The sequence below is a fragment of the Panthera tigris genome, chromosome A3 (assembly GCF_018350195.1).
Source record: "Panthera tigris isolate Pti1 chromosome A3, P.tigris_Pti1_mat1.1, whole genome shotgun sequence".
NCBI lineage: Eukaryota > Metazoa > Chordata > Mammalia > Carnivora > Felidae > Panthera > Panthera tigris.
In genome coordinates, this window is record NC_056662.1 from 28494488 (window position 1) to 28510733 (window position 16246).

Genomic DNA, 16246 nt, shown 5'->3' on the forward strand with positions numbered 1-16246 from the left:
TAGAATAATCAGTAAGATAATCAATTAAAAGAGTGGAAAATGGTTGCCTCTGACGGATGGAAAATAGTGGAAGGTAGGGAGATTCCGGTTTTAATATGTAGAACATACCGAACTCTTTGCCTCTTAAACCACGTGCATATGTAACTTTAATAAAGGTAAAATCTAATCTAGGTGAGTAGATCGATAAGAGGTACTCATTAAAGAATGTCCACACGATAAGCGGTAATACAGGCTTGATAAGCTTTCTGAATCTAAGATCGATGTTCAAAACTCAATTACCATCCTATACAGAGGCCCAAAACCCAGTGCAAACAATAATAATAATTTTTAAAGATTCCATAAACTAGAAAGTTAATACTCTAGTTAATAGCTCTAACTAGGGATGCATAAGAACAATAACGGGACAAAAAGCCCTATAAAATGGTGAATTAAAAGTCATCAAAGAAAACCGAACTTGAGGTGTCTCATGTCCATGAGTGGCAAAACTCATTGGAAGATGTCAGTGCGTCCAAATGAGTACGTAAAGTCAGTGTAACCAAATCATAATCGTAAAGGTGTTTATAATGAACGTTGACAAAGTGATTCTCAAATGCGTGTGGGCCAAGGAGAGCCTGGCCGTTCTGAGAAACCAGGACCAGGTGGGAAGGTTTGCCCAAAAGAGGTATCGAAACGTGTTCTACAGCTATTCTAATGAAGACAGCAATTTTTTGTTTTTGTTTTTTAACGCATTTTATTTTTTGTTCTTTGGTGGAGCGGCTCGTCAAATCTTTCATGCACTTATAAAATGGGATTGTTTGTCTTTAAATATTGTCTCTCAGGCGTTGGCGAGCTTTGTCTTAGATGGCCGGACAGTAAATGCTTTATGCTTGTGGACCGTCAGGTCCGGATGGCAATCACTTCTCTCTGACATTTCAGCCTAAAAGAAGCCACAGAATAAAACTTGACTTGCACAAACAGGGGGTTGTACCTAGCCCGCCTGTGTCCCAGATACAAGTCCTCGAGTAGATTCGTTTGACAAATACTTTCTCATCGGTCACCTTCCTTTTCTTTTTATCAACAGTATCTTCTGAAGAACAAGGTTTAAATTTTTATGAAGTCAAATGGATCAATGTTTTCCTTTCCAGATTGTGCTTCCCATGTCTTACCTAAAAGAGTCTCTGCTCACCCAAAATCATAAAGATTTACTTTTGTTTGTTTGTTTGTTTTTTCCTCCAGTTCCTTCTAGAAGCTTTACAATTTTAGGTTTCAAATTTAGGTCTAGAAAAAAAATTTAGGTCTATGATCCCACTGAACACATTCATTTGTTCTGAGTATTTTTGTGTGCATTGTACGATAATCTTTCTATAAGGTAATATTCTTTTAAGACCGTATTAAATGCTGTGTATGTTCTAAGGAAATGGTCACGTCAAAAGTTGGGGCGCCTGGGTGGCTCAGTCGGCTAAGCATCTGACTTTGGCTCAGGTCACGACCTCGTGGCTTGTGAGTTTGAGCCCCACCTCGGGCTCTCTGGTGTCAGCGCGGAGCCCGCTTTGGTTCCTGTCTGCCTCTCTCTCTGCCCCTCCCCAGCTCGTGTTTTCTCTCTGTCTCAAAAATAAATGAGAGCATCGAAAACTTTTTGAAAAAAAAAAAAAGTCATCAAAAATGAAAAGCTCTGGGGCGCCTGGGTGTCTCAGTCAGTGAAGAGTCCGACTTCGGCTCAGGTCATGATCTCGCGGTCGATGAGTTCAAGCCCCGCAACGGGCTCTGTGCTGACAGCTCGGAGCCTGGAGCCTGTTTCAGATTCTGTGTCTCCCTCTCTCTCTGACCCTCCCCCGTTCATGCTCTGTCTCTCTGTGTCTCAAAAATAAATAAACGTTAAAAAAAAAAAAATGAAAAGCTTTTTTTTTTTTCTACTAGAAAAGCTCCCAAATGACACTAATACAGCTGCTGTGTGGACCACAGCAAGGGAACAAGAGGGACTCTCTCACTTGTGCCCACAGAAACAGAGAGAAAAATGCTCATTGCAAAGTTGTATTACCCAAACAGCAGATAGAGCTTTAATACTATCCTCAGAGTCGGCCCTAAGTTGTAGAATATTCTTATAATATTTTTTTAATATTTATTTATTTTTGAGAGAGAGACAGACAGACAGACAGAGCATGAGTCAGGGAGGGGCAGAGAGAGAGAGGGAGACACAGAATCTGAAGCAAGTTCCAGGCTCTCAGCTGTCAGCATAGAGCCTGATGCGGGACTCAAACTCATGAGCCGTGAGATCATGACCTGTGCTAAAGTCGGATGCTCAACCAACTGAGCCCCCCAGGCCCCCCAGAGTATTCTTAGAATAGAGAGCCATGGAGCTGTGGAAAGTTAAGAAAATGCAGCTACATATACCAACGTGAAGAAAGCCCACATGCTACGCCGAGCCCAAAAAATAAAAGTTCCAGAGTGCTGTATACTGTATAACAGCATTTATATAAAACTTAAAACATGCAAACTAAAATTGTGTATTCCTTAAGGATTTATAACACGTTGTAAAATTTTAAAATCCACTTTGAGAAGGATAAACGTGAAATTCAAGACCGTGTTTTTAAAAGAAACAGGAGACCGTATCAGCAATATGTTACTATTTCGCAAAGACAGGATGGGGAGGGCCAAGGATTTCTTACATATTTCCTATATGTTTCGGAACCAAAACAGGCTCATTCCAGGCAGTGACCTCAAAACATACAGGGGTCAAATAAAATCGTACTTGCAGAAGGTATGTATGAAAGTAAAATGCGTTCCTCCAAAATAAGGAAGCAGCTCAAGTGTCTACCAAGAGATGAATGGATAAAGAAGATGTGGGTATATGTCCACATATACACTGCACATATACACACATTACTCAGCCATAAAAAGGAATGAAATCTTGCCACTTGCAGCAACATGGATGGATCTAGAGAATATAATGCCAGCTGAAATAAGTCAGGGAGAGACAAATACCATATGATTTCACTCACCATGTGGAATTGAAAACAAAACCAATGAACGATTTAAAAAAAGGAGGCACACCGAAAAACAGACCCTTACCTGTCGAGAACAACCCGATGGTTACCAGAGAGGAAGGAGGGGGGTGGGGGGGTGGGGAGGGGGATGGGAGAAATAGGTGAAGGCAGTAAGAGTACACTTAATCGTCATCAGCCGTGACGAATGCATAGAATTGTTGAATTCCTATGTTGTACACTTGAAACTGATATAACACTGTATGCTAACTGTACTGCAATTCACATTTTAAAAAGAAAAAAGGAAAGTAAAATGTGCTATGAAAATGAAGGGCTGTTCCTCATCACAGACACAATGGGAACCTTCTTTTCTTGACCCTCTTGATTGTCTTTGGGGCAGAGGCAGGGCCAGTGTGAAGCTCAGTGCATCAGGGTCTCTGGGTCCCTGAGACCAGGGTCCATCCTTGACACTGCTCTGAAGAGAGCAGAACATCAGGACTCCGCTCCGAGAGAAGAAACATCAGGAGGGTGTGGGGAAAGGGGCATGTCCAGGATGGAAATGGGGGCGGGGGGCAGCTTCTCCCACCATGTGAGCCTCCTGGACGGGGTGGGAGGAAATTCATTGCAGAGCATGCAAGAGCGATCGTGGAAAAATCATTCATTCATTCATTCATTCTTGTATTAATTCCCCAAATACTGCCTGGATTCATGGTACAGATCAGAAATAAGACCCCTACTCACTACACCCCAGCCCCCTCTGTCTGGTATTCTGAACTCCCCCCACCCCACGTTCATGTTTGCCAGTAGTCTGAGCCTCCCTGTCCCTCGATGGGCTCCATTAGATTTTAGCAATACTTTTCTAATTCATTCCAAAATAAGTCCTACGAAAACTGGCGTATATAACAGTATATGGGGGCACTCTTTGGAGCTTGAGGCTCAAAGCTTTGACCTTCATCCCACCTCCACACCTTGGATCCCCACCCAGGGTTCCAAGGGACTTCATTTAAAAGCCTCCAAACCCAGGGCACTGCTGGATGGGTGAGATCTGGAAGCCTCTGAGATTTCCAACAGACCTTTGGAGAAAACAAGTGTTTCCAGCCTCTTCTTGAGCCTGGATCTCCCTGGGAGGCACAGTGTGAAACAGTGGCCTTACCCTGGACTCCTCTTGCCAGCCCACGATGGTGACCATGACCTCTCTCCTTATGTACTAAGACCTGCCCCCAACTCACCTGTTACCGGCTCCGCCACCTGCAGATGTAGGTGACTATGAAACTCATCGCCAGCAGCACCTTGAAGCCCAGAAGGAATGCCACAAAGATGAGGGCAGGCATCTCGGGACCTAAGTACCAATGGGCAGAAGGACACGGCAAAGGGGACACTGTGAGTTTAAATACCTCACTCCACTCAGGAGACAAAGGTGACCTAGTTGCTCAGAGCAGTGGAGGTGGGCTTACCTGAGCTTCCGATGGGCTTGTATGTGCCGTGTGTTTCCGCAGACAGTATGAGGCTGGCCTGGATGGGAGGTTGGGCCTCGTGCTGCACCTTACAGGTGAGCACCTGCTCGGACCCCGGCCCTGACACGTTCACCAAATGCAAGCTTTCCAGGGTGTAGGTCCCATCGCTATTCTGCTTGGATGTGAGTTGCTCAGCTCCCTCGATCGTATGGCAGTTCTCCGTCCAGGTGAGATGCACACTCTGTGGATAGAATCTCTGCACGCGGCAGGTGACAACCACCAAGTCCGAGGAGGGTGAAGACTGGGACACTGTCACTGTAGGGGGAACTGACACAGCCCAGAGAGAGCAGACAATCACTATAGGAAGGCCACTGTGGGAGCCTGGGAATTCCTTGACGATGGGTCATCTGCCCAGGGTCTGCCCCAGAGGAGGATCCAGGTACTTGTGAACAGATTCCTGCATAGGTAAATGCATGGCCGAATGAGAGTGTGCTTTGAGTGAATGCATGCTTGATGCATGGTCGGAAGGAGGAATGCATGGATGAAAGAATGAATGGGCTTGATGAAAGCCTCAAAATCTTGCTCTCTCTTTTTCCACTTTGGCCATGAAAGATACAAAGATGAACATTAAATGCCATTTAAGAACCTACAAGTCAGGTGACCCACTCCATGACTTGATGATTCGACGAGTTGAAGATTCACGGACTCTACATCTTTACGACTCCAAGGTACTGAGATTTTACATCGGAAGGAACTAGGATTTGGAGAGGTTCAGTAACCTGCCCGAGGTCACAAGTGGCAAAGCTGGGGTTACACCAGACACAGCGTGTTTTACTGTCGTGCTAGTCGGACACCCCAACTTTCAGGCTCTATGCATTTATGATTCCCGGCTTCTGAAATCATGATCTAACGACTTCTAGAACTCTTTGCAACTGGGTTTTCAGCTGTGCAGTAGAATGTATTCACAATGAGGAGACTTTGGAATATGTTTCAATATGACACAACCTTGTTCTCGCGGTCCGTGAGTTCAAGCCCTGCGTCGGGCTCTGTGCTGAAAGCTCAAAGCCTGGAGCCTGCTTCGGATTCTGTGTCTCCCTGTCTCTCTCTCTCTCTCTCTCTCTCTCTGTGCCCCTCCCCCCTCACGCTCTCTGTCTCTCAAAAATAAGTAAATGTTAAAAAATTTTTTTTAAAAGATGAGTGGGACAGCCAAGGCAGGACGCCATCCCCAGAAGCCACTATCTGTACTCAGCCTTTCCCCCCTCAGCACACAGGTAAGGATTACTCCCAAGCAAAGAGGAAGAACTGGAGAAGGGAGTATTCAGGATGGAGGAAGCCTGGGGTCCAGGAAGGATTGGCCAGGGTAAGTAAGAGGGCGTTAGAGGACGCCAAAGACCACAGAAAGGAAGGACAGGCTCACATGCCCTTTCTAGCCACCAGGGAGCTCTCCTGGCTGTGTGGTATCCAGGCAGCGTCCGGAGGACAGAGACCCGGGCCCAGCGGACGATCACTGTTTCGACACACAGAATGGCAGTGCATGTGTGGTCCCCTCTAATCCTCACAAAACCACATGAGCTGAACAGGGCATATGCTACCTAGTATCAGAAAACAACAACAGCCACTTAGAAGGAACCTGTACCAAACAAGCCCCGATCTCATAAAAATTCTCAAGGAAGAACTGGTTGAAACTTCATCTGGTAAAACGTTTCAGTGATGAAACTAATTTTGTTTAATTTACATCTTAATTCAATATAAAATATAACCACAGCGATGTGCCGACTCTTGGAAGGAGCGAGTGCTGCGAGTCTAAGGAAGTAGAGAGAATTTTCCCCCAAACCTGACTCTACGTCCTACCAGTGAATCCATACGGTACCTGCACATTTCACATTCGCGGCACCATCATTAAAAGGTCGTTGAAAAATTATTTGAATGTCCTGTCGATTTTCACAGGGGCCTCTTTCAATCAATGCGTTCTCTCTTTAAGTTTTTAATGCTTATTTATTTTTGAGACAGAGAGAGACAGAGCACGAGCAGGGGAGGGGCAGAGAGAGAGGGAGGGAGACACAGAATCCGAAACAGGCTCCAGGCTCTGAGCTGTCAGCACAGAGCCCGACGCGCGGCTCGAACTCACGAACCACGAGATCATGACCTGAGCCGAAGTCGGACGCTCGACCGACTGAGCCACCCAGGCGTCCCAACAACGTGTTCTCTCTTTTGAAGTGCCCACGGAATGATGAGTATCATGGATCTTCTTCGTTTTCCATCTGGAAGCACTCAGAGGCTTTGCCTGTGATGCCTGCGGTCCCCCCATCGTTGGCATCAACTTCTCGAAATACAACTTTTGCAAGATCTCTGATTTCATTTCACAATGGATGCAGATTCCTTCTGCATAGCGTGGTCTCTAGCTTGCCACGCTTCAATCAAGGCAAGACTGATCTAGAGCAGAGGGTTTCTAGACTACGCACCGCCTCCCCCAGCTGCTGGTTCAGAGTGGCCGTGCTGGGAGACTTGTCCCTCCTTGAACTCCCACGACACTTCCCGCATTCTCCGCCTTGGGATTTCTCCATAACCATGAAATGTCACCCAGACCATGCAAGCACATCCCAGCTTCCCTCTCCCCACCCCCCCCCCTCCAAGGGACAATCCCCAGGAATGCTCTACCCAGTTCCTGAGAGGGTCCCAGTAGGGCTGAGCCTCACTTGTCCACAAGGGCAACCATTCAATAACTCACCCTTTCTTGAGTGTCCTGCCTTCCCTGTCTGACCCTCCCCACCCCTTATCCCAACCGCTGTGCCTCTGTGGATCCCTTCCCAAACACCTGCACCTGGTCCTGGTTTCAGGCTCTGCCGTCAAGGGAACCCAGATAAAGACACCCACAGTGGCATTTCTGGGACGGGAAACCCAGCAGAGGTGCAGCCAGTGCTGAGCAGCGAGGGGTTTGAGTGGGGGCTAGTCTTACAAGTAATTCATTTGTGAATATCTGTATTTTCTAGGATTTTTGCTTTCCTACACCATTGTCCTAACTCCAGGGAGTTATATAATAAATACTCAGGTAATGAAGAACCCTCTGAATTATCATTTTCCTACTTTACGCTCAAATATACTGAGGATGGGAGAGCCTAAGTAACTAAGCAGGCAATCCCATAGATGGTAAAGAGTGGATAGAAGCCTGAGTTCACCTCTTGCACTGCTGGTGGGAATGCAAACTGGTGCAGCCGGAAAACAGTATGGAGGTGCCTCAAAAAATTAAAAATAGAACTACCCTACGACCCAGCAATTGCACTACTAGGCATTTATCCAAGGGATACAGGTGTGCTGTTTCGGAGGGACACATGCACCCCCGTGTTTATAGCAGCACTATCGACATAGCCAAAGTATGGAACGAGCCCAAATATCCATCGATGGATGAATGGATAAAGAAGATGTGGTATGTATATACAATGGAGTATTACTCGCCAATCAAAAAGAATGAAATCTTGCCATTTGCAACAACGTGGATGGAGCTAGAATGTACGATGCTAAGTGAAATAAGTCAGTTGGAGAAAGACAAATATATGATGTCACTCATGTGGATTTAAGATACAAAACAGCTGAATGTGAGGGAAGGGAAGTAAAAATAAGACCGAAACAGAGAGGGAGACAAACCACAAGGGACTCAAATACAGAGAACAAACTGAGGGCTGCTGGCGGGGTGTTGGGTGGGGGGGAAGGGCTAAAGGAGTGAGGGGCACTAAGGAGGGCACTTGTTGGGATGAGCACTGGCTGTTACATGTAAGTGATGAATCACTGAATTCTATTCCTGAAATTATTATTACACTATATGTTAACTAAATTGGATTTAAATTTAAAATAATAATAATAATAATAATAATAATAAAAGAAGCCTGAGTTCATATGAAAAATCTCTCACTCGCTGGCTTTGCAACCTGGGGATGGCTTTACTTCTTTGAACATGAGTTTCCTTCTGTAAATCCTCAAGGGCACAAACAGCACAGGGCAGTGGCATACCTTTAATTCGTCAACCCACATGAGTGTGCTTTACTCACTGTGTGCTATGCTCATTTGAGGTGTTAATGTCAGTATTTTTACTCGTGCAAAATGATGTCTTTCCTGCCACAATAATAGCGAAAATATTGAGAAAATATTTTATAGACTTTAAAGTCCGATGCACATTTAAGGAATTAAATATTACTGCTGTGCATCCTTGGACCACTCACTTGCCTTCTCTGGGGGTTAGACTCGTCATAAACAACGGGATGCTTGCTATAATTCCTTCTAGGCATGATGACCATGACCTCACCGAATTTACAGACCTGCCAAGCATGGGTCCAGGCCAGGAAAATCGACAACAAAATCAGATGACACATTAGGCCCTTACCTAAGTATGAGTAATCGTCCAAGATGACATAGTCCCTAAAATTTAGAAGCTGCAAACACCTACATCCTCTTCATATAAAACAGCAATAATAAAAACATGAACTTCCTGGAAAATACCGTTCCCCATTTTACAGATGAGGAGACTGAGTTCAGAGAGGTGACGTGAATGGTACAAAGAATAATCAGTAGCCACCCCAGCGACTGCCACCCTGAACGGTTAGCACGAGCAAGGCACTGTGTTGTGCACCTTACAGGTGTCATTTCACTGCACCCGTGCCACCACCAAGTGAGGGCTGTGCCATTTTCAGAGGAGGAAACGGAAGCAGAGACATCCACAGCCCAACTCTGCACGGACCCACCTGAGCAGCGAGAACGCCCTTACCACGGAGGTACTGGTCCAGGCTGATGGCTTTCTGGAAGACCGGTGTGGATTTATGACTGACGTGGCATTGGACGAAGGAGAGCACATCGTCCGCTTGCAGCGGGACGAGCACTCGGCTGGTCACATTGTGTGTGTCCCCACTGGGGTGGACGTAGGTCTGCGTCTTTGGGAGCTCGTGGTTCTTTTTAAACCAGGTCACGGTAATGTGGTGCGACGGGAACCCGGAGGACACGTAGGTCAGCTGGATGCTCTTCCCCGGCTCAGATCGCTGAAGGGGGCCTTGCAAGGAGTAGGAGTAGGTGCTCCGGCCTGCAGGGAGAGACCACCCCTCCCATGAGAGGCACAGAGGTGCCCAGAGACCACGGCTCCATGAGAAGCCCCATCGCGTCCTCCCCCTTAGGGTGTAAAGGTTAATTCCAACAGGAGTGGGATTCTGAAGCCAACATCGGAGGCCCGACAGTGACTAGACGGGGAGCACAGCAGTGTGTATGGGGCCGACTCCCACCCACACCCCCCGGCCAACACCCGCATCACTGGACTCATCTCCATTTCACAGATGAGGAAACTGAGGCCCAGACAGGCTAGGTAACTTGCCCACGGTGCCCAGCCAGTCAGTGGCAGAGCCGGGCTTCTTAGCCAGACAGTCTGGCCCCAGGGTCTTTGTCTGCGGTCTCAGCTCAAGCGTGTCCTCTATCCCCGACAAGGGAATATCACGTCCATGGGCAAAGCTCCTGGGTCAGAGAAAAGCAGGTGGCACAGAGAAGACCTTAAGAGCACAGGCGTTGGGGGTCACACTGGGCTGGGCACCCCGGCAACTGCAAACAGTCCGGGTGCCAAGCAAAGGTCAAGGAAAGGAATCCCCAGCAGGCCAGGCGAACCCCACAGGTGTCAGGACACAGATGAGGAACTGAGCCCTGGGCAGGCGGTGCTTTGCCCGAGGGCTCAGATGGTTGGTGGCAGCCTTGTGATGGGACACCCATCTGCTCAGCTCCAGAGTCTGGCCACCTCTAAACACGAGATCCAGAGTCCGCTTCCAAGGAGCGAGGGTCCCGTCGGCAAGCAGACAGAGCCCCGCAGCAGGAGGCCCCGCGGGAAAGTGCCAGTGTGATGACCGAACCATGTGCACAGCGGGGCCGTTCAGGGACAAGGACAAATCAGAAACAGAGCACGTAAGCCTGAGTTTGAGAAGAGACATGAGGGAACACTGAGGTCTATCTTCTCCGGCAGGATGGGGGAGAAAAATACAAAAGAGCACAGTGATTTTGCAGACAGACCGCCCTGCCTTTTGACCCCAGCTCAGACCTCTCAGACCTCGGCCCCTCCACTGCCTGTCCTGTCCTATGTCAGCCAAGCTACGCGAGCACGACTGGGACACGGTAAGTGCCCTACAGGCATCAGCCAGACGCGAACGGAGGGCCGAGGTGGGGATACCAAAGAAGGGCTCTGTGGGCCAGACCGGGGAGGTGCTGCTGTGCAGGGGCACTCGCACCGAACGGAAGGGGCCCTGAACGCCAGAAAAGGAAGAAAGATAAGACAGAGAGAGGAAAAAACTCGGAGTGAGTCAGTAAAGAAGTGACTCAGAATGAAATAACCATACTTGCTTTTCCGAGGACAAAAGACCAGTTTGGAGTTTTCTATCCAGATCTGTGTATCCCACTGGGTGGGGTTGGGGGGGGGGACACTTCTCTTATTTCTGCTGGACGTGGACAAAAAAGAACCTGGAGAAACTGAATGGTGAGTAGGATCATTCCCCAAGAATTCTTACAGCAGGCAGATCAAGGCCGGATCTGTCCGGGAGAGATAGGATGCAGGGTCGAAGCCCTTGCTGGGAAGACGGGCTGTTGTGCCAGCCCGGCCTCCATCCACCCTTTGCTGGGAGCGGCAGGGACCCTGAGACGTGCACAGACGCAGCCATTCACACCTGCACACACCTCCTGTAGGGAGCTGTCCTCCCCCACTTAGGGCGGTTCTGGAGAGCTGTCAGTCCGCACTGGGGCTCCCCTAGGCCTGGCCAATCATGCTACTCTCTTCTCTTCCCATCCCCACATCCCCTCCTGGCCCGTCATTCATTCTCCCGAGCTGATCCAAGCTGGTCCAGGAGAAGCAGCTTGCGCGGCTGGTGTGGGTCTGAACTGCGAGCAGGCAGCTCCCCCTAGTGGACACAGTCACACACGGCCACAAAGGGCGAGAGAAGGGGAGCTTGGAGAGGATTAGGATGGGCGGAGGGAGGCAAGGAGGAGAGAGAAAGGAGGCAGAGAGAGAGAGAGAGAGAGAGAACTGAATAGGAGAGAGGAGAATCTTGCTCTGGCACCCACTCTGTTTCCCAGCTAAGGGAGTTGAGAATTCTGGCCTCTTTGAAATTGACTCTCAGAAACTTCCAGCTGAACCAGTCTTGATTAAAAACCTTTGGTGCCCAGCAGTCCCTAATCTCTGCCATTTCCTGCAGTCAAGCGTGAAGGCAGCAAACTTCCTACCAGAAGAGTGCATGGGACTGGGGAAGGGAAGTCCTGCTCCTTGTTGGTGAGGGTGGGGGGGAAGGAGGGAGGGAGGGAACTTAGGGGTGAATGGCTCCGAGTTTTATCGCCAGCCCAGGGAACCCTCCCTTTCGTCACCTTCATCCAGTGCCACCCCGAGCCCCTGACCTACTACAGCCTGCACCCCAGGCCCATGCTTGGTGTTTTCATGCCTGACTCTCCCATCCATGCCGCCCAGAGGGGCCAGCAAGAGACCGCACCCACCTTTCCCCAGCCTGGGTGCCTGGGCCCGCAGGGTGATGTTGGCCCGGAAGGGTGGCTGCTCATCCTGGACCACCCAGCAAGCAAACTCGCTCCCGTCCAGCGTGGCCTCCGCCTGCCACGTGTGTTTCAGAGAGTAGGTGCCATCTGGGTTTCTCGTGACCTGTGGGGACTCCACCGTGTGGACCTGGTGTCTGTTCTCCATCCAGGTGAGACGTAGGTGGGAGGGGTAGAAGTGGCTCGCGTGGCAGGTGAGATTCACTCTCTGTTGCACGTGGATGTACGTCCCGGAGGTCTTGGTGGTGATCTTCAGGGTGGGGACAACTAGACAACCAGAAAGGAACATCTGTTGAGATTACCCCTGCCCAGCTGGCCTCTTTCCTTCTCCCAAGAACCAGACACAAGACCTGTCACTCTCATCTGTTACCTTTCTTGTATGCTTAATGTAAGGCAAATAAAGTGAAATGTTAACATTCATTAAATATGAGTAGGGGTGCCTAGGTGTCTGGTGTGTTATTTTTTGTATGTTTGAAATATTCAGTACCATGAAGCACAATTTTAAGAATCACTGGGGCACCTGGGTGGTTCAGTCGGTGAAGTGTCCGGCTCTTGATTTCAGCTCAGGTCATGATCTCACTAATTTGAGCCCCGCATCAGGCTCTGTGCTGCCAGTGCAGAGCCTGCTTGGGATTCTCTCTGCCCACCCCCTGCTTTGACTCTCTCTTTCAAATTAAATAAACATTTAACAAATCAAATTAAGTTAAGTTAATAAAAAGAATTACTGGGGCACCTGGGTCGCTCAGTTGGTTAAGCTTCCAACTTCAGCTCAGGTCATGATCTCACGGTTCATGGGTTCGAGCCCCATGTCAGGCTCTGTGCTGGCAGCTCAGAGCCTGGAGCCTGCTTCTTCCTCTCTGCCCCTCCCTTGTTCGTTCTCTCTCTCTCTCTCAAAAACAAACATTAAAATTTTAAAAAATGTATTAAAAAAAAGAATTGCTAAAATATGATGCCCACAAGGACAAGGATTTAATTGTACTCGTTGCTGTATCTTCAGCACCCAGAACAGTGCCTGGCAGGCAGTCAATGTTCATTATTTGTCGAATGAATAAGACATTTAAAAAATTTTCTTGAAATTTACATTTATTTATTTTTGAGAGACAGAGAGAGAGGGCACAAGGAGGGGACGGGCAGAGAGAATGAGACACAGAATCCGAAGCAGGCTCCAGGCTCCGAGCCGTCAGCACAGAGCCTGACGCGGGGCTCGATCCCACGAACCGCGAGATCATGACCTGAGCCAAAGTCAGATGCTTAACCAACTGAGCCACCCAGGTGCTCCAGGACATTTTTTAAATTTAAAAATAATAACAATGATATTAATAGAGCAATGATATTAATAGATGCAATGATAGTAGCAGTGATATTAATCGCAATGATATTAATAGATATTAATAGAGGTGTTTGGGATGGAAAGTTGAGACAAGATCATGAGATAATAGTAAGATGATGATGATGGTGATAAATGGAAAGTTGGGACCAAACATTCATCAACAACTTCCTGTGTGCCAAGCACTGTTCTAGGTACTTCATAAGGAATGACTCATGTAATCCTCACATGAAACCTACAAGGGCTTATTTTTATTCCCACTCTGGGAGGGGACTGAGGCCCAAAGAAGTTAGGGGACTTAGCCGAGATCACACACGTCATAAAGTGGTGCAGCCAGGATTAAACCCAGACGGCCGCCCCCGGTCTCCCGGGGAGTGGAGGGGAGAATGGGACTTCGGGCAGAAGACACTGAAAGCTAATGCTGCTGGGAGGTGACACCCCTCCCCCCACACTTCCTGCCCACCCACCTTGGAGCACTTGGGAGAGGTTCATGGTCTTTCGCAGAGGCTCTCCCAGCGCCCTGTGGGTGACTTCACAGGTGATCTCCAGTAAGAGATCCTGGAGGGTCAGTGTCACCCACACCTTACTGGTAATGAAGTAGTTGCCTTGGTTGTTGGTCACCAGGTGCTGGGCTGAGGCTGGATGCTCATCGCTGCCCTTCATCCAGGTGACATTGAAATCCCAGGAGCTGAAGGGGCCAGCGGTACAGTTGAAAGGCACCGGGTTTCCCGGGGTCGTCCTTCGAGATGGGCCCGTCAGAGAGATGAAGGGCTGCCCGGCTGTGAAAGAGAGCTTGTGACCATACAAGGCGCATCTGACACTCAACAGCCTGTAAGGGCTGCCGGTGGCACGTCAGGCCTTGGGGACTGACTGTGTGCTGTGTCTTGTTCCGGCCTTGGGGAGCATAGGACGCATGATGACAAGTAAACAGACAAACATAGCATTCTAACTGAGGCTCAACCTCAGGGAAACAGAGTGCTGAGGTTAAAAAAAAAAAATGCCAGAAGGCTTATTCTAGAAGAAAATAGTAGTCTACGGCCATACCACCCTGAGCGCGCCTGATCTCGTCTAGAAGAAAATGAGAGAAGGCTTCCTGGAGGAGGTGACATTTTGAACTGAAACTGAGAGATGGATAGGAGCCAGCCATGAGGAGGGGCATGGGAAGAACATTCTAGAAAGTGGGAATGGCAGGTGAGAATACCTTGAGAGGCTGAGAGATCTGTAGGACTCCAGCATCATGGGCAAAGAGGTCCAGATGGGGAAAAGCCTGTGGTTCAAGGTAATGCTGCTGACTCTATTCTGAGTGCGACCGGAAGCCATTGGAGACCGTGAACACAGGACCAGGTGGCCTCGCCGACGTGATTTAAAAGGATACTGTGGTTGCCGTGTGGAGGATGGAAAACAGGTGGCAGGATGGGAGCAGCGACAGCAGTGAGGAGGGGACCCAGGACTGCCTGGGCCAGGCCGGTGAGCGATGGGGGGGACCTGAGACCCGTTCGGCAGAAACAGCCAGCAGGACTCGGTCACAGACTGGACACAGCGGGCTATGGGGAAATGTGTCCCAGGCTTTTCTGTCGGGCATCCGGGCGGACGGTTCTAGGTTCGGGGAGAGGTGTGGCGAGGACACAAAGATCTCCCTTTTGGACACCAGTGTGACATCGAGAGCCACTGCGGGCAGGGATGGCCGGCCCTCCTAATCCGGTCCTTTCCGTCCACATCTCCGCTTGCTCAGCTCCGGGGAAGCGACATTCTCTCCACCTGAGGCAGCATCCCCCTTCCTCCTCTTCTAGCCTCCAATCTGTGCCCTAGAGTCATCCCACGACACCTGCAGGACCGGGCTCCCCTCCCCCTCATGACAGCCTGCAGGGGCGTGACAGCGGTGACCTCTGCAAGTCTTCACTGCCCCCGCCCCCCCCTCATGCCCCTGCGCTGAGCCGGTCTGTGAGCTGGGTGCTGGGGACACAGACAGGTGTCAGACAGGACCCCTGCGCGGGAGGAACATCTGGTCAGGTGTGTGGGTGTGGGGAGGACAGATAAACCAGCACTGACAACGCAGGATTCTGGGTGACGGAGGGCAGCTCGGGCGGCTGCAGAGCGTATCCTCTCAGCACCCAGCTCTGGAACCTTCTGCGTCATGCTCTCTTCTGAGTAGACCCTCCTGATCATTGTCACCCCACTGCACGGGGCATCCTGTGGCTCATAGAACGTTTCCAGGTGTGTGTTTATTCTCATCCACATCCCACTGTGGGAGGCTGGTATTGTTGTCCCCGCTTTCCAGAAGAGGAGACAGCCACAGAGAGGTTTAGTGACTTGTACGAGGTCACACAGCCTGCGGGGGTGGGGGGGGGGTGCTAAGGAGGGAGGTTAAGCAGTCTGACTGAGAACCTGCAATCTTCCTGCGAGGCCAGAGGTGCCATCACTCGGCGGGGGGGGGGTCCTCCCTTTCTGTCCCTCCCACCCTCACACCCTCTCTGACCTAGATGTGTTAGCCACTCGGACCAGAGCTGACATCAGGGAGACCGGGTGGGAGGTGGGCTCCCCCTTCACCCCCTGCCCTCCCCCAGTCTGTCGTCCTTGTGGCCTCCTGGCCCCAACCCCCCATCACCTTTGTTTCTCACAGGTGAGGACAGGACACGCCCTGGCAGGTAGGCAAAGGGCCCCGCTAGGTCCTGTGGGCCCCAGACCCCTGCAACCCAAGGCAGCTGCATGTAGTAATCCCCGAGGGCCTCCCTGCCAGCTCTGAGGGTGTCTTGGGGCAGCACCCAGGACTTACCTGTGAGTCCCAGCAGGAGGGCAGGCAGGACGGAGGTCAGGACCTGCCCACACTTAGCAGCCATGGCGAGGAGGCTCCGGGTCCCTGGTCGTGCTGGGCACCAACCCCGGATGAGGCTCTGCATGAGCCCAGGAGGCACTGTCTGGTCTCCTGACAGCCGAAGGCAGGCCACACGCTTCCTGGA

At 50.0% G+C, this 16246-nt stretch overlaps 1 gene segment (V, D, J or C); it reads right to left on the reverse strand.

Moving 5' to 3' along the window:
• Positions 1–402: 402 nt before the first annotated feature.
• LOC102971342 lies at positions 403–15225 on the reverse strand. The segment is given in 7 exon segments: positions 403–916; positions 4190–4299; positions 4415–4741; positions 9171–9479; positions 11909–12229; positions 13757–14068; positions 14491–15225. Coding segments are annotated over 5 exon segments (1260 nt in total).
• Between the last annotated feature and the right edge of the window lie 1021 nt (positions 15226–16246).